Raw genomic sequence first — 24,734 nt, 5'->3', positions numbered from 1 at the left:
CACCCTGCTTTTTGAAGTCTGATTTGACATATAAGCTGATAGCTGGTCTGTAAAGGTGTGACTAGCAGTCAATCACTTTATTCTACAAAAAGTTCAGTCTCCTCTCATGCAGTCAGGTTCTTCTGACCCCCTTCTTGGGGGGTGTGTGTAGATTCCTCCCTTGGCTGGGGATGCCCTCCAAGGTTACTTGTGGGGGAATTCTGACCCTCTGCTCCACTCAGGTGAGACCCCACCTGGAATCCTGCATCCAGCTCTGGGGCCCAACATCAGAAGGATGTGGAGCTGTTGGAGCAGATCCAGAGGAGGCCACAGAGATGCTCCAAAGGCTGGAGCCCCTCTGCTCTGCAGAGAGGCTGGGAGAGCTGGAGATGTTCAGCCTGGAGGCAAGAAGACTCTGGGGTGACCTCATTGCAGCCTTTCAGTACTTAAAGGGAACTTATAAAAAGAGGGAGAGTGACTTTTTACACTGGCAGGTAGTAACAGGACAAGGGGGAATGGTTTTAAACCAAAAGAGGAGAGATTTAGATTAGGTGTTAGGAGGAAATTCTTGATTGTGAGGATGGTGAGGCCCTGGCACAGGTTGCCCAGAGAAGCTGTGGCTGCCCCATCCCTGGAAGGGTCCAAGGCCAGGTTGGATGGGGCTTGGAGCAACCTGGGCTAGTGGAAGGTGTCCCTGCCCAGGGCAGGGGGTGGAATGAGATGCTCTTTAAGGTCCCTTCCAATTCCAACCTGTCTGTGATTCTATGACTATACACCTCCAGATTTACGGCCTTTCTTTTGTGCTCTAGTGCAGGTCCTTCTTTAAACACAGATGGGCTGAAATCCTGAGCTTGGGTGCTACAGCACAGGGTACTAAAGCAGGTACCCATTCAGGGATGCTAAACAGAGAGGCAAGAACACAGTGAATTGTATAAACATATCCAAACCCACGAAAGTACAACTTTTCAGTAAGAAACTGTGAAAAACCAAGTGCTTGCTTCCCCATCTAGTGGTTATGTTCAGAAGGAAGAATGTTCTAAATATTATCTGCTGGTCTCTGGAGGCTGGGGCTATGTGCATGCAGTGTTCCAGTGAACTATAAGATCAAATACCACAAATGTGGTCTTATGTGGTTTTGCACATTGATCCTATTTCAGATGGACAAGGACTCACAGTTATAACTCTCCATGTCCTCGTCCCCTTTTACCTGCACAGCTCCTTTCAGACAGTCTTTTTAGAATGAAAGAGATCAAATATATCACAGAACCATAGAAAGGTATAGAGAGGGCGAGACATTTTGTACTTTAAGTTGCTGCTTGGAACAAAGCTGACTTCAAAGTTAGATCAGGTTATTCAGTCAAATTTGATCCAGCTAAATTTGAAGCTCTCCAAGGTTGGAAAGTAAGGATGGATCACTGCTCAGTAACCCAGTGTGGAGCCAGTACTGCTCCACCAGCTTGGGAAAGCAGTTCAGGAAAAAAAAGTCCTAGGAAAAAAATGTTCCCAAGTCCTGTCAGAGAATGGGTGTGCAGGTCCCTTTTTGTTTGCACACTGCTGAGGCTGCAGAGGAAGATGTTGCTTCCATTTCAGCTCTTAGGTCGTGCCAAACACAGGCTCAAACTGCCAGGGTCGGGGTCTCCCAGCAATGCAGGGCGGTGGGTGAGATTTCTAAGCCTCTTATCTCAGCCCCTGAGCAGCCCCAGTTACTGACAGCTTTGCTCAGGCTTTCAGGCTCTAATGTCATGCAGAGCCCCCACAAAGCTCTGAGGACACTGATCCGAGTCGTGGGCCCATGTGCCTGGGAGGGTCACAGCTGAGGAGCAGCACAGACATTGCAAGAGAATCAGAGATGTGAACCACAGACCGGGAATGATTCTGAGGCATTTCCTTGTGTTTGTAGGTGCACTTAGTCCCTGCACACATGCACTTTGCTGGAAATGAGACACAACTTGGAGCGACCCAGCTTGCTTCCTCTGAGAGGAAACATCAGGGAGGTGATGATGGCTCAATGACCCCACCGTGGTGTTTTTAGCACTGTGTCCCAAGTCCTGTGTTTTGACATATCCCTTCAGCTCCTCATGGCAAGCAACACTTCCATTCCTCTGCTCTCGGGGCCTCGTAAGCCTCCTTCTTGTTATCCCAGACCACCACCTAGTGGGTGCTGGAGATCCCACCACAGCCCGGGAGAGGGCTACACCATGGCCCAGGGAGACCAGGCTGCTCCTCTGAGTGACCCTTAAGTGATGCCTGGATGAACAGAGCTGTGTGCCAGCAGGACACCACCGGAATTTCGGAGTTTCACGTGGCTGGGCTGTTTGTTACATGCAAAGCAATTAACAGAAAAACCTTCCCCTTCACTCAGTGGTGCCTTTCCTCATGCTGTTATAGGGTCTGCAGTTGAAACTGCATACAGCTCCTGGAAATGCTGAGAAAGCCCCCAAATATTCCCTTATTTTTATAAGCCAGATTCAGTTCTGCAATGTGTTGAGCATGAGAGTAGCTTCACTCGGGAATCAATCCACTGATAGGATGTATTGATCATTCCACTTTAGCAAGTATTTTACCCTGTAGATTTTCCCACTGAAATCATTGCAAATCCTTGCAGATGAGTCTACTAGAAAGAACTGAATTTAATAACAGCCTGAAAACCTTCTGAAACTACACCAGATGCCCATGAAAAGACAAAGTGTGGGCTGTATGGTTGGTTGGTTCCTCAAAACTGTCAGGAGATGAACTCTTTCCTCGCAGCTGGAGAAAGATTGATGGCTGTCCTTCCTCAGGGAAAAATCTATAATTCAGTCCTCCCAAAGGGGGAAACAAATGTTTCATGAGAAATCCCTGGCTGAGCTAGAACCTCTGAAAACATTAATGGGGGTAACCAACATCACTGTCATGTTGAAGACCCTCACAACAGCTTATGTGCAGCTATTAGTTTCCAATGATGAACCATTATCTTCACATTGCTTGTTGACTGAAATCAGGTCAACAGATGGATTTTCTTTATTGTTGCAATTTCCAGCAAGTGTTTGAAAATACATGGCTTGGCCACCGCTCAGCAACCCAGTGTCATTAATACAGCAGTTTCTGGCTGAGGGCCATGATGCCACAGGAGGTGTCATCTGCTGCAAGAGGGGTCAGGACTTTAACAAAACATTCTGAAGAGGATCTACAGAAGACCCAAAGAAATGGTCTGGCAGCTGGCAAAGCCTGTGACATTGGTCAGTTGAGTCTGCCATAAGTCCATGCTGCTGCTGAAGAAAGGAAGCCCCATCCCTTCTAAACTTGCTCGTCCTTGCCAGCTCTCTCGTGCCATGAGGAATAAGTTCTCTGAGAAATAACCCCATCAGTGCAGAGACAAGTTAAAAAATTCAGTTTCAGCTGGATCAATTCAACCAGAACCTGACTTACACACAGTCCTGGATATGGTTCCCAATTAATAATGGTTACTGTACCACTGAAAATCATAGAGGTGTGGGCAGAAGGGACCTCTGGGGGCATCTGGTACAACTTTCTGCTTGATCCAGGTCTGCCACCAGAAGCAGACAAGATGGTACATGGACTGACCTACACGGTGTGAGGAGGTCCAGGTCACTGGTAGAGTGATAGAGCTGGAAATGAGTTAGTGACTGCCTTCACTCTACAGTGTCTGCACTCTAGAGTCTCTCTTTCTTTCCTTGCTGATGGATGCTATAGATCAAAATGCCACCATCATGCTCTGAAACAACACTCTGTGAATCCTTCAGGGTCTGAGCTCATCCAAAAGTCTCAGAAAGCTTGTAACAGGGTGGGTTGGTTTTGGTTGTGAGGGTTTTTTTGGTTTGTTTTTGGTGGGTTGGTGTTTTGTTGGTGGTGATTTTTTTTTTTTTTTTTTTGAGAGCTCAGCCATGGAAAAATATTTAATTTGTCAAAGTCATAGTGACTTTTAGGCCATGTCCCTTTAGAAATGCTGACCTAACAATAGTACTAATCAGAAAGTATGGCATTTATAGTATCTTAATGGCATGCACCCAAAATAGATTCTAGTTATATCAGCAAGTTGACAAGCTCACAGGGTACAGATAACTCTTGTAATTAATTTCTAAAAGTCACAGGAACTGTAAAGTTGGTGTGGGTGGAGTTTACTTTTTTATTGAAATAATAAAGTGCTAGAATCACATTTATCCTGGTGTTATTATAGACTTACTTGAAGGTAAATTAAATCAGAATTTGGCTTCCCAACACTGTTAGGATAAAACTGTTAATTTTCCTCTCTTATGCTAATGATTCTGAGGAGCATGGGCTCTAATTAGAACATGAATAGAGAACACACTGTGACCTGCTGGTTCTTAAGGTCTAATGAGTGTAACTTTCTGAGGTACATTCTTTTTAAATCACTTCCCTTAAATAGGTCACATCACTCACTATGCTGGTATCACACATTCATTAGAGAAGCACAGGACAGTAATTCCTATAATTAAAGTTGCCCAACATTTTCATGATAAAAAACATGTTCTTAATTTCTTATAGGTTTAATGGGCATGAATACTTGGAAGGGAAATTTTCTGTAATGGATATCTGTATCAGGATAAGGACCTAAATTAAAAATGTAATTATTGTTTTTTAGATACTCACATAGTGGGTAATTACTCTCACACCTTTTCAATATTAGTGTTTGGCTCAGTTTGTAGGACAGGTCTGCTTTGGGACAGGAACTTAATTCCATAAAGACTGGAGCTAAATCAGCCATATTGTATATCCCTGAAAATTACAGTTCTTGTGTGAATAGAGACATGCCAATGCTTTTGGCTAAATTCTCTGCACCAAATGTTCTCCAGGGAAGAGGCACAGACAAGGTGCAGAGCCATGCACAAACTCAGGCTGCCACGTGGACATCTAGTGCTCACCCCTGTAACTTGCCAGTGGACATGCACTGAAAAAAATCTTATGAACCTGTTCAAAGTTTCAGGTCATGGTCAGAGGATATGCTAAAATCAGCTTTAAGTCAGCTGGGCTCAAATAAAAAGTGTTGCAGCCTGATGACCAGAGTTTGAGTAGCATTGATTCTGATTTAGCAGTGTTGGTGCTGTGACATCAGGTGTTCCAAGCCCTGGACCAAAGGCCTGCCTGCCACCTACTTTCTCCTTATTTTCTGTCCTGCCCACTCAGATTGCAGGGTCTGCACTGCTGGGTTGGTGATCTGTGGTGTCAAACCCCACAGGTCTTTGTAGGACCCCATCAGGTGCTTCCTGGATATTTTCTTGGCTGTTGTTAGTGGTCAAAAGTTGCATTCAGCCTCTAAAAAGTTGTATTTAGTCTCCAGCTGCAGCTGTGGCTTTATCCATCATGACAAAAGTCTTCTTCCTGCATATAAGACTACTGCTAAAAATTTTACACAAAGGGCATTGAGGTTGTTGGGCTTCTCCCAGCTGCCTTGTGGACAGGATGTTCAATAGACAGTAATATGGCCCATTCTCATAAAGTTTTTCCTCTTCAGGGAGCAAATGTGATGGTGCTCACTGAAGAGCTGACAGCTCAACCTCCCTTTTTAGCCTCCTTACAGAGACTGGGTATCTGGCTTTGCATTCAAACACTTTGTATTCAGACTCTGCACCAAACACAGAATAATTAATTAATATTAATTATTAATTTCCTAGAATAATTTTCTCTGCTGTGAACCCTTTATTTTAAGTCCTCTCCAGAATTTAGATGATCTAATTACTAGATTTTTTTTTTTTCTAGTTAAACAATAATTTTCCAAATCTCTTTACCACACTTAGTTCCAGAAAGGAGAGTTTTCTGCTGAGATGCAACCCAAACATTTCTGAAGCCCTGCTATGTGTCCCCCAGGTATCTGTGGATACCATGGCCAGAGCTTTACCCTCAGGGAAAACAGGAATGACTTGCTCAGGACCATGTAGCTTATTGACTAGTAGCAAGTTTATTTAAGCCAGGAAGGATGACAGGACCCATCTTGGGTGAAAAGCAACACTCTTAATGGTATTTTTCTTCTGCCTTGATAGCCAAAGAGTAAGAGGTTAAAAAGTCTTTTGCTGCTTAAAGTGCCCCCTTGAATGCAGATGTGGCCTTCACTGATCTCCATTTAAAGATGATGGAATGTGATTGTTCAGTAACATCAGCCAGACTCTCTCTACTGTCACTCTGGGCAATATAAAGCCCTGGTGCACCCACATTTCGAGCAGTGTGCACTGTTCTGTAGAGCTGGAAGTCACAGAGAATGGCAAATACTGATGTGTGGGATGGAGGAGCTGCCTCCCATAACTGAGGGTTTGAGTCTTTAGTCTGGAGAAAAGGCTCAGAAGGGTATGGTCCAGGACCTGAGGGAATGGCATGAAGCTGTGTCAGGGCAGGTTTAGGCTGGATCTCAAGAAAAGGTTCTTCCCCCAGGGGATGGTCAGGCACTGCCCAGGCTCCCCAGGGCAGGGGGCACGGCCCCAAGGCTGCCAGAGCTCCAGGAGCGTTTGGACAACGCTCTCAGGGACAGGGTGGGATTGTTGGGGTGTCCTGGGCAGGGACAGGGGTTGGACTGATAATCCTTGTGGGTCCCTTCCAGCTCAGGATAATCCATGAGTCAATGTTCAGGCCGGCAGCGTCCCAGAGCAGCCGCTGCACGGGGATGGTCGCCCCGTGAGCCCGGCCCGGCTGCGGCACCGCGACCGCCGGACGTGGCACCGGGAACCGTTCAGCTCACGGCCCGCTCGCCTGGGCCCTGCGGCCACGGAGGGGGAGGAGAAGAGGCACGGAGACCCGAGGGCAGCGATCGGGCCCGCGGGGGCCCCGTAACGGTTCGACACACGGGGACGGCGACTGGACTGCCCGAGAGAGGCCGCGGGGAGCGGGACGGACCGTGAGGGGACCGGGACGGACCGTGAGGGGAGCGGGACGGACCGTGAGGGGACCGGATGCGGCCGGGCCAGACCCGCCCCCCTCCCGCGCACGCGCGGTGCCTCCCCGGAGCCGCCGTCCATCGGCGCGTGCGCGGCGCGCGGGGCCCGCGGTGCGCGGCGCCGTCCGGCCGCGCGGTGCATTGTGGGCGCGGCCGAGGCAGTAAAATGGCGGACCTGGCGAACGAAGGTAGGCGGGAGCTGCGGCCGCCGCTCCCCGGCCCGCGCCGACCTCTCCGGCCCCGCGCTCAGCCCTGGCCCCCCTCGGCCCTGCCGTCCGCGCTTAGCGGCGCGCTCGGGCACGGGCCCGCCCTCGGGAGGGCCCTCTCCCCGCGGCCGCCTCGACCCCCGCGGGACGAGCGGCCGGACAAAGGGAGCGCCCGGCTGGGCCGCCGCGCTGTCCGCGGGGCGGGGGCCGGGCCGGGGCTGCGCCCGCAGGTGCCTCCCGCTGGGCGGTGGCCCCCGCGGGGGGACGGGACGGTGCTCCCGGGGCGCGGACGGCGGGCCCGGTGCCGGGCACGGGCCCCGGGGGGGGGCTCGGAGCCGCTTTGGGCCCCGCCTTGTCCAGGTGCTTTTAGGAGTCATTGTCCACAACTTTCGCACCGCTGTAAATCTTTCCTTCGCTTACACCCGAGTTAATCCTTTCTCTAGCTGAGAGAATAATAGAACCGGTTATATAAAACGAGGTGAGGTATGATAATAGATGTATTGTGTTTTTGAGCTGAAAACCTCAAAAATCTGTTAGTGAAGTGGTTTGACTTTTTTTTCTGAAGAGGATTAGGAGAACCTGGGCTGCACTACTGCGGGATTTGGGTGTTCTGCCCCAAGGTGTGTACAGTGATGTTTTAACTGTCAGTGGGGATCTGTAGTTTGCCTTTGGGAATGGCAAATGTCCCTCAGTGTTTCTGCAAAAGCCAGTTTGCCCTGGCTGTCTCTGTTTCTCGTTCTTCTCAGGTAATGGAAGAGGGGAAGAAATGCCTCAAGGGAGTGAATGAAGCGGTGCAAGGCCCCTTTTTCAAGACTGTTTCTTACATTTGAACTGTGCATCAGTGGCAGTTATGGCTCTGATATTAATATTAAACAACAGGAAGGAAATATCTGTGGTAGGTGCAGCCTTTGAAGTTGAGGCCTACAAGCAGCTGACAATACAACTGCATTTAAGTTATTTGACAAATCCTGTGGTGCAGCATGTGTTGGGCTGTTGGCTTCCAGACTCAAGATGAGCTGTCAGTGCCCAAGGAGGGATGATAAGTGGTCTCAAGAATGGAAGTAGTCAAATATGTGATGACTATTTGTGAGAAACTTAATGACAGTATTTACACAGTGTCATTATAATGACCTTATAATAAATTTTGATGGGTTATTATGTTCTTTTAGAGCTAGAAGCTTGGGAATAGTTATCTTATGTCGTAGAAGCCCTTCACTTTGCCTCCCCATTCTGCTGGGGAACATTAGGTTCACCAGTGAATTCCAAGTTAGTTACCAGTACTTATTGCATCTTTTGATGCCAACTTACATATTTCTACCCCTACCTCTGTTTCTGCAGGGTCTTGTCTGGGATGGTGGGGGGGGAGTGTGATCCCACCCTTACTTTTTCATCTGATCTTTTTCTCTTCAGACCCTTTTCTGCCTCCAGTGACTTCCCTCACCTTCTAATCCTTTCAGTTTATATTTGCATCTCCTTCCCCAGTTGTCGTCTTGGTCCTTTTTGTTCTGTTTCTTCTTGCAATAAGAATGTGCTACAAAAGATTGTAACATTTAAGCGAGATGAGCTGGCTTTGGAACTGTTGTCTCCTGCTCTTCTAGTATCATTGGCTGTTATTAGTTTTCTTTCCTCCAGTTCCATTTTTGAGGCATATGTTCTTTGTGTAACAGTGGAAATACATGCATTTTCTGGAATTGGCATCTTTCTGCTGAAACTTGGTGAATTCTGTTGTCTTTCTACTTGCCTTGTTTACAGTCTGTCATGGTCAGGGTCTTCTCAGGTGGCTGTTTTCTTGTCATTCTTAAACACTTCAATTTGTTTTATTTTTCCATTGTTGTAGGTGAATGTAGGTATTTTCATTTGAATGCATGAAGTAAACATTTTGCTGCTGATAGCAAAATATTTTGCTAAAATATTCTTTGACTTTGTGCTTCGTATTGGTCTTCTCGTGTCTGAAGTATTTGATAGCTAAATGTTCATATTCACAAACCAAGTGTTGTTACAGCAAAGCTCTTAATGTTCCTTAATCCTGATTGATCTGTACAACAGAGCTGTCTCAATCACACTTCACTGTGAGGTGTGAAGCTAATTATTCTTTGACACAGTAGACATGAATACCTAGAATGAGGTTTCAGCCATTCCTTCAGACTGTGTAGTGTGTTTGAACAATAGCTTTTCTTGTCTGTTCTCATGTCTTACCCATTTGATTACTGCAGCAAACCTTCTGCCCTTGAAAAGTTCTGGGTTTTGTGCTGTCTGCCTCCTCTCATTTTACTAATGCAAAGCTTTTTTTACCTGTTTCTTTTACCATGACACCCCTTTGTTTCAATTCGTTAATTGGTTTTTCTGTTTTCAACAGTATATTAGTTATCTTTACCTTCTAAGTTGATACCTCTCTTAAACTATTGAATGTCAGTACTGCCTTCCCAGTAATCATTCTACTAATGTCCTTTATGACTTCAAACTGTTTTAATGGATGGTCTTTCTGTGATAACTTTCTTCAGAGCTACAAGCAGTTCCTCTAATATGCTCATAACAGCTTTATTTTTTTCATTCTAATTGTTCCTTGAATTTTTTCCATTCACTTGTCTTTCCTTTTTCTCTAGTGAGCTGGTGAAACTGTTCCCTACCTCTTTGTAGTGGAGTGATGGCCAGCTGTATCTTGACAGAAGAAGGTTGTTGGATTAAGGGGGTCCTCTACTGCAGAGAAGGGGGGTGAAGGATCCTAGTGCCACTTTCCAAAGAAGTTTGTACTGTGAAGTTTCATAGGAACAGATCCTGGTCTTGGTCTTGCCCCTCATGATGAGAGGAGATCAGCTGATAAGTGTGGAGCTAATGAAGAGGAGGAGAGAGTAACTTCTCCCCAGCTGTGTGAAGTTTGATCGACTTCGTTGCAAAGATTTAGTGACATTGTGATAAAGGTTTTGGGGACTGTCATTGTGAGGTTAATTATTGAAAACCAGGATTTTGGAATGGTAGGCACAATTATTGCTTTTACTGCTGTATGAAGTGGTTGCTGAATGCTCTTAGAAACTTTCTCTGAAGTCTTTGGTGTTCTAGCTGGATCATGTCTTAAAACTGACACTTCACACAGGTGGCAGTGGAGTATCACAGAGAACCAGCAGCTTCATGTCAGCCCTATAAATTTGTGTGAACCTGAATGCTTTTCTCATTAACTTGCTGCTAATACACAAGTAGTAATTTTTTTGTCTATAACTTGCTGCTGAAGCTGCACTGTAGCCAACAGGATTCCCTTGTATGGGGAATGAATTGCTTTATCTTCTCAATAGCTGAAAGGTGATACATCTTTTTCTCAGGGCTAAAGTTTGATGGATGTTTTCACATTTCCCTTTCAGGAGGTGCCTGCAACTTTGCTTCACTTTATGAGATCATTAAACTTACAGTTTATGATCATAACAGGTTTACTGTATGTAACTGCCTTAAATCAAATTAGAGGCTGGGGACCAGTGCTGTGGAAAGGGGCCTGGGGGTCCTGGTTGATGGCCAGTTGGCCATGAGTCAGCAGTGCCCTGGTAGCCAGGAGGGCCAACCATGTCCTGGGGGGCATCAGGCCCAGCACCACTGGCTGGGCGAGGGAGGGGACTGTCCCACCCTGCTCTGCACTGGTGTGGCAGGGCACATTTGGAGTCCTGGGGTCAGTTTTGGGTATCTCAATATAAAAAAGACATTAAGTTATTAGAGAGCATCCAAAGGAGAGCTACAAGGGTGAAGGGTCAGGAGGGGAAGCCCTGTCAGGAGTTGCTGAGGTCACTTGGTTTGTTCAGCCTGGAGAAGATGAGATTGAGGGGAGATCTCATTGTGTCCTTCAACATCTGACCCCCCGAGGGGCAGCAAAGGGCCAAATATGAATCTGTTCATTGTCATGACCAGTGACAGGACTTGAGGAAGTGGCTGGAGCTGAGTTGGAGGAGGTTTAGGTTGGATATCAGGAGAAGGTTTTCACCCGGAGGGTGGCTGGGCACTGAACAGGCTCCCCAGAGCAGTGGTCACAGCACCAGGGCTGTCAGAGTTCAAGAAGCATTTGGACAGTTCTCTCAGTCACGTGGGGGGGTTGTTGGGGTGTCCTGCCCAGCACCAGGAGTTGGACTGGATGATCCTGATGGGTTCCCTTCAGCTCAGCATATTCTGTGACTGTATGAAGTGTACAGAAGGTGTGTGAACTGAAGCAGAGTAATCAGTGTCATTCCTTTGCCACACTTGTGTGATGCTTTTGGAGAAAGGAAGGTGTGTTGTTGCTTTGAGGGGAAAGGCAGCACTCACTACTCTCTTTAGAAACAAGACCCTTTTTTTTTCCCCATGGTGACTTCAGATAGATTAGTGGGTGGAAAGTTAGGCTGACAGACATGTCCTAATAATTCACACCCAAACACCATGAAGAACTGTTTCATTTACAATATAGAGCTATCTAAATGCTTCAATAATTTCTGTTAATGCTTTTTGGGAGTTCTTTATAAATATTTTACCTACATTGCAAAGTGTTTGGGCTCCCTCGGGGTTTTCTTCTTTCTGTCACATGAAAATAAGCTACTTTTTTTCCATTTTGGACTTGTGACATTTGCTTTATGTGAAGTTCTGATCTAAAATTGTAAAATTACCTAATTTTGCAGAGGGTAACTTATTTCTGTTAATGCCACAGGGGCTTGGAAAATGAAATAACACATGCTCTGCAAACACTTAAGATTTGTGCTTTGAATGTGATGTAGGAAAATTTCATTTAATCTTAACTATTAGGGGTATTCTACCTTCCCAGCCAGCTGTGGAAATAACCTGCTAACTCATACCATGGGAGACAAAAAAAAAAGGAGTTTGAACATGAACGAGAACACCTGATGTTTTATTTCATAAACAGCAACTTATCAAAGTTTTAAAAATGAGGCAGAAGTTTCTCTTTTCCCAGTGTCATTTCTGTTCACCACGACATCACTTGTGTAGTGTGGCCATAAATGATCCAGTCACGTTCCTTGTTCTTTCTGACATGAAGTGTGGCTGGACTTTGCTTGTGGGGGTCTTTTTTGCAGATCAGCTCTTGGAGTGGCATCCTGGTCTTTGCTTTCAGTCTGTTTGTGGCTGTTGAAAGAGAATCTTGTGTTGTTATCAACACCTTTAGAATTTTATAGTCCTGCAAATTGCCCGTGTCTCTTAATATGTTGCATTTTTCGTGATTATTCTGCTCTTCATGATGCAAATAAAATAATTAAGGTGAAAAAGACCCCAAGAACACTTCAGTGGGCTGCACTGCTCCAATAAGCATAATTAAACCTAACTTTGAACTTACATTTTTTTCTTGTCTCTCAGATAAACCTGATCAGGCTTAACAGGTGAGAAATTACCACTCTGAGTAAATTCACTCAGTTAACACCCTAATTGCTTTTCTCCTCTTTATCACTCATTCATTGTTCACAGGGGTGGTACACTTTTTCTCTCATTATAATGAGTTAAAGTTGAGCAGCAACTTTCAATTTATATGCTTCTGTTGTTGAAGAGTGCTTCTGAGATCCAGGCAAGGGCTTACTTGCCAGGAAGTTCCTCAGTGCTTTGTTGTTTTTTTTCTGCCTCTCATGTAGTTTTCCATGTAATCAGGCACTATTGCATTTCTCACTGTAATTTGGAGTAAATTTAAAAAGAAGGTGTTTGAAACATTGTAGTTCTTAGCTCTAGAAATAAATTCTCCTCTCAATAACCTGGCTACAGCAGATCTGGTGAGGTGTTGAAAGTTGTTTCCGTGATGTGGGGCCTGGGTTCCTTCTAAAATTTAAAGATTGATGTGAGTCACCAAGATGTTTGGTGACCTGGTGGTTGGAGGAGAGGCTGAAGGAACTGGGTTTGTTCAGCCTAGAGAAAAGAAGGCTTCAGAGAGGCACTTTTGGAGCTTATCAGGGTCTGTGAGAAGGTTATTAGAGAGACAGACCCAGGCTCACTGGAGTGGGGTGTGTTGGAAGGACAAGAGACAAAAGGTGAGAGGTGGAATGAGATGTTTAGGCTGGAAATAGGGAAAGGTTGAGTTTCTGTGGTGGGGGTGGGTTTTTTCCCTGCCATAAGGGCAGTCAAGCAGTAGAAGAGATTACCCTGGGAGGCTGCTTAGCCTCCATCCTTGGATTTTAAGACCAGGCTGGATAACCTGATTAACCTGGCCTGACTTCATGTCAGAACTGACAAGCAGGAGGCTGGACTAGAGACCTCCAGTCTGAATTATCCTGTGCCCTTATGGTGGCATAAGGAGAGACAATGATCTCTGGTGAGGGAGATGACTGCTTTCTTGGCCTTTGTCACTGCTTTGCCATGGGATTTACTCTGTGAGCCTGAGAACTCTGCAGAGAAACACACTCCTGCAGGTGTTTCTTCCTGTTTTTCATAGAATCTTAGAATGTTCTGGGTTGGAAGAGACCTTTGAAGAGTTCCAACACCCCCACAGTGTGCAGGGATACCTTCCACTAGATCAGGGTGCTCCAAGTCCTATCCAGTCTGGCCTTGACTGTTGCCAGGGATGGAGTGTCCACAGCTCCATGAAGCAAACTGTGCCAGTGCCACACCACCCTCACAATCAAGAATTTCTTCCTAATATCTAATCTAGATTTGCCCTCTGTCAGTTTGAAGCTATTCCCCCTTGTCCCAAGTCCCTCTCCAGCTCTCCTGGAGTCCCTTTAGGCCCTGGAAGGGGCTCTCAAATCTCCTTGGAGCCTTCTCTTCCCCAGGTGAACCCCCCCAGCTCTCCCAGCCTGGCTCCAGAGCAGAGGGGCTCCAGCCCTTGGACCATCTCTGTGGCCTCCTCTGGACTTGCTCCAGCAGCTCCACATCCTCCTGATGTTTGGCCCCAGAGCTGGATGCAGGATTCCAGGTGGGGTCTCACCTGAGTGGGTCAGGGGGTCAGAATCCCCCCCTCACCTGCTGCCCCACCCTGTGGGGATGAGCCCAGGACACGGGGGCTTTCTGGGCTGGGAGTGCCCGTGGCCAGGTGATATTGAGCTTCTCATCCACCAGGATGCCCAAGTCCTTCTCAGGGCTGCTCTCAGTCCATTCCCTCTTCAGCCTGTGTTTGTGCTTGGGATTGCCCTGACCCAGGTACAGGAGTTGCACTTGGCCTTGTAGAATTCTGCAAGGTTTGCAGGGGCCCACCTGTCCAGCTTGTCCTGGTCCCTCTGGGTGCCCCATCCCTTCCCTCCCGTGCATCAACTGCACTGCACAGCTTGGTGTCACTGGCAAACTTCTTGTGGCTCCCCTCGATCCCACTGACCATGTCACTGACAAAGATGTTAAACAGTGCTGGTCCCAAACTTGGTCTCCACTTGGACATTGAGCTGTTGACCCCCACTCTGAGTGTGCCAGCCAGCCAATTCCTTAGCCAGGGAGTGTTCCCTCTGTCAAACTCCAGTTTAGAGACAAGGATCTCCTGTCAAATGTTGTGCACAAGTCCAGGTAGATGATGTCAGTCACTCTTCCCTCATCCACCAACACTATCACCCAGTCACAGAAGGCCACCAAATTTGTCAGGCGTGGTTTGCTGGAAGTGAAGCCATGTCACCAATCACCTCCTTATTTTCCATGTGCCTCAGCACAGTTTCCAGGAGGATCTGCTCCACGATCTTGCCAGGCACAGAGGTGAGGCTGACTGGCCTATAGTTCCCTGGGTCTTCCTTTTTTCCCCTTTTCAAAAAGGGAGGTTATTTTTCCCCTTTTATATGGAATTTTACCAGATGGCCATGACATCTCGGTGAATGAGGATTGGCTCAGCCACTTCTTCTGCCAGTTCCCTCAGGACCCATGGATGCATGTCATCAGGTTCCATGGTCTTGTGCACCTTCAGGTTCCTTGGATGGTCTCAAACCTGTTCTGCTTCAATCTGCCAGTCCCTGCCTTTGCCTTCTGTAACTCAGGCAGTGTGTCTGGAGCACTCATTGGTGAAGACTGAGTCAAAAACATCATTGAGTACCTCAACCTTCTCCATATCCCCAGTAACCAGGTCTCCTATTTCCTGCCAGAGAGGGCCCACATTTTCCTTAGCCTTTCTCTTATCACCAGTGTACCTACAGAAGCTTTTCTTGTTGCCCTTGATCCCTTAGACCTTCCCTGCATCGTGGAGTGACCCACTACTGAAAAAATCTAACATCTCACAGCTGCTGGAGGTGCAGCTGCTGCTGTGGTTGTGTTGATATGAATGGGGGTTTGGCCAGCTGTGGGAAATAGGGTTGATATGGGAGAGTTTGTTACAGCTACTAATGCTCACATATCTAAGTTAAAAATCTCACCTTAAATAGTGTATATGAGTTGATGATATCTCTACCTGAGCCACTGAGGTGGTATTTTCTGTTTCTGCATTTTTGGTTTCAAAGGCTTGTGAAGGAAGCTGAGAAGGTTTAATAGTACACATGTTTTTCTGACAGCACATAGGGCATTTATTGATAGCTAATGACTTGACAGTAAAATATGTTAAAGACATTTAGCCCGTGAAAACCAGCTCTCGAGGTTTTTGTAGTTATTCAAGCAGGGTGAAATGTCTGTAACTTGGGAATAAACAGCAGGAAGGAGTTCTGTGGATTCAGTTGGTTTTCAGGCTGATTTGACAGCCTACCACCATTCAGGTTTGTATGAGTTCCAGATCTTCAGATTGGAGATGTACCACCCCTGACATTAATTACTGAAGGTTTGCTTTCCTTCTTACATGCTTGGACTTTCTCAGAACACCTTTACTGAGACTGACTTGGTTAGAAAATTGACATTTTTTTCCCCAGATCCTTGTTTTGCCATCTCTCTGTCTGCTTGTCTGGAGAAAAACGAAATCTGTTCCTCAGTTTTTAAGAACACAGTTCCTCTGTGTTCTTACTGTTCATCTCTTGGGTGAAGGAGAAGATCTCATGCTCTCTTACGTGTATTATACCTGAAGTTTGAAGGTTGGGGGTTTTTTCCTTCCTTTGTCATGCTTGATTTTAAGTTGATGAGAGTTTTGTGGACCTGGCAGATCTGTTTTTACTGTAGCTCATCCTTCAGACAACTTGAGGGAACGGAAGCACACTGAAAGAAAATGTGACTGTCTGCCCCTGAGGTTGGCTAGCACAAACAACAATTCTCTTTGTGTTTTGGAGTGGCACTTGAGGGGAAAAACTGAAGAACTATCAAACATCTGCATTTCTGATCTACAGAAATAAAACCTCTCTTCAGTCGACAGGGGAACACGTGGGTCCTTTTGTAGGAAAAACATTGAGTCCTAGAGAGCTCTACATAAATGCATTTAAAAAAATGTAACTAGGAATCAAGAACCAAAAGCTGAAGCAGGACATTTGAATGGGAAATTTGGCACTAGTGGTTTTTTACCGGGTGAGGTAATGGATAATTCAGGGCAATAATACTTGGCTTTTAATGCCTTCAATGAAAATGTTTCCCCAAAACTTAAATAAGGCTCAGAAAAATATGCTGTGTTTAATGAAGGTGGTCAGATTAGACAATCTTGCCTTGAGCTGGAATTAGGGAAATGTTTCCAGTGTTGTGATCTTCTTGTAGACTTCAGTGACGTAGGGAACAAGTTGAAATAAGTGCCTGAGTAAGCTCTGGTGTAGTTGATAGCTGTGAGTGCCTGCTGTCCATTCCCAATGGATGCCATCCTGTTGGTTGGGCTCACAGTCAGCAGGAGTGATAGTGAGATTCCTGGAGCTTGGGTGCTGGAGGATTGTTCCTTCAGTGGACAGAGACTCTCAAACGTTGCACAAGCATTCCCTTTTCCAGCTTGACTAACATGCCTGCCCATAGTTTGCTTTACTAGATGTTTTTTCCAGTCTCATTTGTTGTAGCTGGACACAACCTCAAATATTTGGTGTTTTTCACTCTGTTTTATTCTTTGGCTTTGCACCTAATTATTTTTTCTGTGAGCTTTCTGCTGTTCCTGACATCCCTCTTCTTTTTTCCTGAGCTCTCAGTTTTCAATCACCAGACTCCCATCTCCTATTTTTTTGTGTTCTTTGCATCAACTTGCAGTCTTTTGCCAGCTGTCCCACGTTTCCTCTGCTCCTTGCATTGTTGTTGGATCTGGTTTTCTTATTGTTTGCTTTCTTCTCTCTCAGTACTTCAATCCATTATTAAACATTAGACAGATAAGTAGATTTTTTTTGTCCACTTCTCCTTGGTATCAATGGAATTTGGTGCAGGAGTCTCTTGTAAGGTGTGCATGACACAATCAGGTGCCACATTCTGGCAGATCTCTGGTTTGGCAGAGGGCAAAGCTGCAGCCACAGCACTAATGAGGACTAAACATTAGCACAGGGTATAAAGAAATGAGTGAAACTGTGAAGTCAAGGGTTAAAAGCTCAGCCCTTGCCTGGGTGGAGCCTCCCCCAAGCAGGTTATCCTGAGGTCAAGGGGATCAGAAGTGATTCCTGGTTTGTTTGGACACAGCCTGGTTTTTGGGACAGGTATTGAAGTTAAGGGTCTGTTGATGACCTTCATTAGTTGGTAGATTGTTTATTGCTTTTGAGATGGATTGTCTGCGTTGCTTTTATTAATAAGCATTTTCAAGATTCAGCAGTACTTGATGGAGAGAAGAACTTAAAGGGGAAAAAGAGCAAAATTATGTAGTAAGGAACCTAATTTCTTGATCAGTTCTACCTTTTGTAGAACAGGTTATGCCAGTCTTGCAAGATCAGTCTTGCAGTGTTTTTGGTGACTATCCCTCTGACTTAGATCCACAGAAGAGTAGAAAGATGCTCTTCCACCCTCACAAATAAATGCACACTTCTTGTAATAATTTTCATAATTCTAGGTGTATATCAGCTAAAATTTCACTTTTTCAGCCAAACTGATCTAGCAACTATCAGTTCCCAAATGGACAATCTCATCCCCTTTTCCTTATATGCTGATCCAAGTGTTTTACTGATGCTGCAACTTATTTATGGAGGATTTTATGATACTGTCCTATTTTTAGGTGCAAGGTAATTCTTCTTGATGGCTTTATATTCCTTTTTTATGGTAACCTTTCAATTTCTGAAAGCTCTAATAATTTTAATTTTCTTCAATGTCTAGATTCGTTTCTAAGACTGGATAATTGCAAAAGTAGAACTTCTTCAAAGAAATCAACCAAAATCCATCTCTCCCTAAATTCCATTGTTTCACTGCAGTATTGTGCTCATCTTTAGCCCTAAAAACAGGAGGGTTGCTGACTGCATGGTGTGTGTGCACATGCAACTCATGCACAAGTTTGTTAAACTGCTGGGAAAGCTCCCCTCTGCTTTATCCCACACACTCCCCCTGTGTGTGTATCCTTTTGTTCTTAGGGACACTGAGGTAGTTGTGAGATCATGAAGGACAATGGAAACATAACACTCATTCCAGAAATTAATTCTGTTCTTGCAAACTAAATGCCAATGTGCTTGTTTAGAAAATAGTGTCCTGCTAATACTTGATTCAGAGCTTTAAGTAGAAAGCAGATGTGCCCTTAAATTATGCAGGAAAGACTGGTCCCTCTGTAATAATATGTGTGGAATATCTGGTTTTAGACCTGCAAATGTTGATTTAAGACCTCTCTAAACCTTTCAATGATAATGAAATACAAGTGTAATCAAGAGTCAGTTAGGTGACCTTTAAGGAAGGGATGTGTGGAGGTGTACAGCAAACTCCCTTTTCATTCATGTGGGATGATGGGGAAGGAAAAACATGTTCAGCTACTGAACTACTGCAGCAAAGGGTCTGTTCCTCCTGAGGCACTGAAGTACAGTACAAGTAGTAGTTGGAAAGACATCTGGAGGGGAAAGACAAACAGTTTTCAGATGTTGATTGTGTTGTTCTCCTTAAAACACTCCTTTTTCCTTATATGTTACAAGGAACTGGTGGAAACAATATGTGTAACTGAGATTTAACTGGTTTAAGGTTTCATTGTTGGTAAAGGCATCTCAGAACTTAACATTTTCATATTAGTTACTAGTGAATGTGGTTGGAAAAAACCCCAATGATTTCTCTTTTTACAGAAAAACCTGCCATTGCTCCACCTGTCTTTGTATTTCAGAAGGATAAAGCACAGAAGGTAAGGAGATGTTGATATGGTTTTTTATTTGTTTTGTTCTTAGCCTTGACTCCTTCCATGGTGATCAGCCCTTTGTATTGTTGTGAAGTTGAAGATGGATAATAGAGCATTAACATTGTTAATGGGCATGGGGCAAGGAGGCACTGAAAGGCTAAAAGTGGGAAGATGTGTGATGGTAGCACAATACAGGTAGCTCCTCAGACAGAAAATGGACCAGTCTGGGCGAAAAAGTATCTGTGAAGGTGTGTCTTGAACGTGTGGCAAAGGAACACTGACAGCTGAGTTGCATGAGAAATCTATAAAGTTTCTTTATCTGATAATCGTGTTAAGACAAAGCAAAGAAAACTGGTTTAGATTATTGTTTTTCACCTCAGCACGTTTAAATGTCTCTCATATCTTTGGTTAGCAAGCTGTGAAGTGTTAGTTACCTTGGGGAATGGCAATCCTGTTCCCTCATCTCGATGTACTGATGTATTTAATTCTTCCTGGTTAATAGTAAAAGCTATTAAGATTTGGGGGGGAGGAAAAATCAAGGTTGCTGTTGTTTCACTTGAAGATGGTGGGAACCCAGAGAAGTGTAGTTGTGTGCACACGATGCACTTTCTGTTGGATCACTGGGTTGTTATGTTATCTGTGCAGTCAGAAAATGTTTGAATTGAAATGCTCAACCACTTTTCAGTTGATAGCTTTTCTTTGGTTTGGAACAAGTACCAGAGTTCAGCTTTCTCACAGGTTCAGTAGGCATATTCATCATCAGAGCTTGAAATCTTTTCTCAGCTTGGGAAGGATTTAAATCTGCTCTCCTAATATTAGCTAATCAAATTAAATCTACCTGAGAGCAAGTACTCTTGAGATGTTCTTTCAGTTAGATTTTTTTACAGCGATTGTTTGCATGTGCTTTGGAGTGAAGGGAGTGCTGGTGTTTGCACTCTCCATTTGGATCACATTGACTTTTAGGAAACAGCTCCAATTACCCACTGTTGCTCAGACTGTTGCTGAAGTCCCTTCTGAGGTGCATCATGGTGAGTGTTGGCCCCAGGTGTCCTTTAACCTGGCAGTGTCTTCATGGTCAGTCTGGAAACAGTGATCATAGCAGTGTGCAACCCAGGTCCTGTGTCCTTTTTTGTTGGCCTGGTCCTTACATGCCAAGCTGACAGTTCTTGTGCTCTCAAGTTCCTTCAGGTTGTACCTTGGGTTCTGCACAGAGTGCAGACCTCCAGTGGCCTGCACAGTCCATGCCTTAGGCTGTGCAAGCTTCTGCATCAAGCTGTGAGACAGATCTGTTGTACTCTGATAGATCTCAAGAAAATATTTATAAAAAAATATATTAGTTAAAGGCTTATTTTTGGACTGGCAGAGAGGATCCAGGGAGAGAGAGATCTCTGTCTTCCCAGCTGCTGAGAATTCTGAGCACTGTGGTGGTGCTGAGCCAGTAGCTGTGGTCAGGACAACCTGTGCCCAGGCACAGCCAGAGCTGTGGGGTGAAGGGTCTGTGTGTGTCCAACCCTGGGGGTTCCCAAGCACCTTGAAGGTTACAGGGCTTAGAGAGGAGTTAGAAATTAATTTAAATGCCAGGTGGTCGTGGTGCTGTAAATGGGGCAAGCTATGGTCACTCTGGACATGGAATAAGGTCTAGACTGGCTGGGGAATAAGGCTTGTTCCTTGAAGCAGGTCAGGAAGAGTCTGGCATCTGTCAGTTAGTTGCCAATTTTCAAAGTAGTAACAGGCATAAATGCTTATGTTAAAGTGTGTATTGTGTGGAGATGTAGGATTTTCTTAAAGGGGAAGGGAGAGTGATTAATAATTTTAATAGCTTCTATTGTGTGTATTTGATACTGGAAAGAGTGGTAGAAGCATCAGTGCTGTGCTTCTTGCAGTTTTATTAAATAAAGCTTGTGCCAGTAGCTGGTTTTTGGTGTATAGATACAATAGTAGTATAGTTAGAACATGGTTCTGTGAGCCAAAAGTAACAACCACTTAATCTATACTGTATATATCAGAACCTAGCATTCAGACCACCTTTGATCAGCTTAATCAAGGAAAGGTGCCTCAGGTTACACACTGGTTGAGACCTTTCACTGTATTTTCAGAAAGACATAATAGCTAAATGTTCCCATTAACAGTTAACTCCATTAGTATTTCTGTAAAAGGTGCCTGCTTAAGTGCATTGCCTGCCACAACAGACTATCCTTATTAAAGTTAACAAGGAAATTCTTTGAACAAAGGACTTTTTCCTAGAGCAGTGTTTTGAAGAAAATGCCAAAGCAACTTCAAAATAATCGTCAAACAGCACACTTCTTGAATATATAATTTCTCTGTGTAAATTGCAATTTTAATTTAGTCTGTCAAGTCACTTTTTTTTCTGTTAGCAAAAGTGTTCATGGAGGCTTTTCAGTGCTGACACAGCAGTCTGACAGCACACCAGGGGTGAGGAAAAGCACTGCACTGTGTGTTCAGTTGTGTGTGTGTGTTCAGTGTGATGGTTGCTAAGATGTTTACCTGGTGCTCTTCCACGTGAACCAGGACATCCTGAGCAGAGTTATTTTTTTGCAGAGTCTACAGACTCTCTCAGTATTACAGCTGGGTCGATATAATTCAGTGGTCTTACTGCCTTTTCTGAAACTAACAGTGTCTGCTGTTAAGTTAAACAAAGTTATTTTTCTAGAAATCTCTACTTAAGTTTGTGCTTGTAAGGTATCACATGTTTGGGTCACACCAACCCGGTGGAACACTCCAGGTTTGGGGCAGAGTCACTGGAAAACTGTGCAACAGAGAAGGACCTGAGGGTGCTGGTCAGCAGTGACTGAACATGAGCCCAGGTGTGCCCAGGTGGCCAAGAAGGCCACTGGCCCCTGGCTTGTACCAACAAGTGTGTGTCCAGCAGGACCAGGGCAGTGACTGTGCCCCTGTGCTGGGCACTGCTGAGGCACCACCTCAAAACCTGGTTTCAGTTTTTGGCCTCTCATGACAAGAAAGACTTTGAGGGGCTGGAGCGTGTCCAGAGAAGGGAGCAGAGCTGGGGAAGGGGCTGGAGCACCAGGAGTGGAGCCAGGGGAGGGTCAGCTCTGCTCCCAGAGAACAAGGGGCAGGACCAGAGGAAATGATCTCTAGTTGTGTCGGGGTGGTTTAGCTTGGATATTGGGAAACATTTCTTCACCCAAAGGTTGTACAGCCCTGGCACAGACTGCCCTCCCATTCCTGGAGGGATTTAAAAGCCATGTGGATGTGGCACTTGGGGACATGGTTAGTCGTGGCCTTGGCAGTGTTGGATTGATGCTTGGATTTGATGATCTTAGAGATGTTTTCCAGCTGGAATGATTCTATGGTTCTGTTATCTCTTTCTCCATTAGAAGTTGGAAAATACTCAGCAAGTTGTAGGACAAAGTTCATACTAGTCTGGAAACTAATTTTATAACTTGCCTTCCAGCTAAGGGTTTATGCACTTTAATAGAACTTTAGAACTTGCAGTTTGTCATGTTGATTTAGAGGGGACAAAAAATGCATGGTGTTCATAATGCTGCCTCTAAATTTTTTGTTCAGTAAGGAGGTTTGAGTTGTTTTCTCTTGCAGTTAAAGACAGGATTAGTCTCTCTGTTGTCATTTTCATTATAGATATGAATTAATGGTGGGTGTCAAGTTGGCTGTTTCTGCGTTTGAGTGAGTCTCCATTTTCGTGATTTTCGTATCTCCTTAACACTCTGAGAACTTTTCACAATGTGTGAAATAGAGATAGTGTCACAGATATCTGAGTGTTAGCACTGCTGTTCATATTTCTGACAGGCAGAGTTCCTAATGCTGATGCTGGCTGGAAAATTGCATCAGCTTAGGAGAACTCAAACTGCTAAGATCTGAAAACAACATAAAGTCTGAACCTCGCTGTGTTAGGCATAGAATATTTCTGTTATTCCATTGTCTATCCCAATAACTTATTCAGGAGCTATGCTGTGCTTTGCTTAGCACTTTTTGAATTAAATATTTCAGCTGATGGATACAGCTTATTCTGTGATGAATGTTAGACACTTGTTTGACTTGTGTTTCTTCTCTGAAACTAATTTTAGCTTTGCCCTAAAACCATTTCATGACAAATTTCTGGCCATAGGTAACTTGAAGTTATTTTCTGAAGTTAACTTTTAACATGCATTTCTGAGGTGAAAGCATTCTGGTTTTTTGGATTTACACATTTTTAAGCAGGTATAATAGCTCAAAAAAATTTAACATAGTAGTGTTGTAAAGAAACACTTTGTCCAAAAATGCTTTTGTAATAATGCCCTTTGTTCTGCAAGTGTGAGCTGTGGTGATCTTCTGGTCATTACTGACTCTCATCGTGTTAGGATCATCATGACCTCCCCAGTCTCAAGTACATCAAAAGGTAGATGTGCAACTGTGATTTGAAAAGTTTTTGTGCTTGGAAACAAGCCATTGTCTGTGGTGTAGCTTGCACCTTGTCCTCTTCCCTTTGCCAACCTGGGTTGGGAAAATGGTAGAACAGAGAAAAGAACACTTTATATGAAAAAGAACAGCTTGTTTTATGACTGGTTTTGGTCAGTGTACTGCTTTCTGTAGGTGAATTGATAGTGCTGGGCTTTTAAGGATGACTCTGAAGGAAGATAAGTTACATGATGCTTGGGCCTTGTTCCATTCTGAAGTGGTGCAAAGAGTTTCAGGGGTGCTAAAGGTAAAGGTTCTGGAGTGAATAAGGGTTTATGTTGTTAAGTTGTTCTAGCTCTCAACACGGTCTTAAAAGTTTTAAAAGTAGATGTGGAGTTGTAAAAGTGATTTAGGTGATGAGAAAGATGGCATTTGCAGGTAGTCTGGAGAGCAAAACCACGAGTTAAAAAAAAAATAAATTAAGATGATGTGTAAAGTAGGGATTAGTTGAAGTCTTGGTTTGATGTGGTATTATTTGGAAATGCTTGATTTTGGTGGTTTGAGGAGGTCAATGACTAGAAAATGTTCATGCTGTAGGTTTAGGATGGTGGCAGACAGAGAACTGTGGATGAAGTAACTTGTGTATGGAGGGGCAAAGCATTCCCTTGGCCAGGCTCTCTCAGCATCCTTTGCACAGCTGCCAAGGGACTTTGTTAGGGACACCTAATTGAACTGGGTTGTAAGTCAGTAGTATACTTAAGGAGTTAAAATTGATGCCTAGGAGTTCATAACTGTGAGTACATTGCTGCTCTTCAAATAATGGTCGTGAATGTATTTGGAGAGACAGTTGTGCAAGGTGAAACTTGGAGGAATAGAGAGAGGTTCATAATGTCAGAGGCAGGTGAGGCTACCAGCCAGAGGTCTTTGGCTCTGAGCAGGTCAAAAGTGTGAAAAGATATGCTGAGAGTAGTCTTTTTAGGCCATTGGATAGGCCAGGGTGGAGAAAATGAGGAAAGGAGTTGCAAATAGCACAACTTAGAAATGGAAGGAGAAGCTGATCCAAGTGTGCTTATGCCAATCTTTATTGAAAATGCATTTTATTTGCCTATATTTAGAGGTTGTAGCATCGTATGAATCTTAGCTTTTAAGTATTCCTTCATGTCTCTCCTTATTTTCTGCAATGCAGAGAAAGCCAAATCTCTGAATAGACTTGTATGTATTTAGTCTGAGTGGATTATTTTTAGTTTTAATAAAATAGATTTTGTTTGATCTGGCCGAG

At 44.5% G+C, this 24,734-nt stretch overlaps 1 protein-coding gene across 3 annotated transcripts in view; it reads left to right on the top strand.

Annotated features, from left to right (window-relative positions):
* Window positions 1-6,969: 6,969 nt before the first annotated feature.
* RANBP3 (RAN binding protein 3) overlaps window positions 6,970-24,734 on the top strand; it is a 46,389-nt gene continuing 28,624 nt past the window's right edge. Inside the window, exons 1-2 of one of the 3 annotated variants that reach the window (XM_027666563.1) lie at window positions 6,970-7,050; window positions 19,032-19,087. In XM_027666563.1, coding sequence (XP_027522364.1) covers window positions 7,029-7,050; window positions 19,032-19,087 — 78 coding nt within the window. In that variant the 5' untranslated portion in view covers window positions 6,970-7,028. Of the gene's footprint in view, window positions 7,051-19,031; window positions 19,088-24,734 lie in introns of those variants that run through there. The other 2 variants (XM_027666561.1, XM_027666562.1) reach the window with 2 other exon arrangements.

This window comes from Corapipo altera, unplaced genomic scaffold (assembly GCF_003945725.1).
Source record: "Corapipo altera isolate COAL_440 unplaced genomic scaffold, ASM394572v1 193, whole genome shotgun sequence".
Taxonomy (NCBI): domain Eukaryota; kingdom Metazoa; phylum Chordata; class Aves; order Passeriformes; family Pipridae; genus Corapipo; species Corapipo altera.
This window is presented reverse-complemented; position numbering and strand designations above follow the sequence as displayed.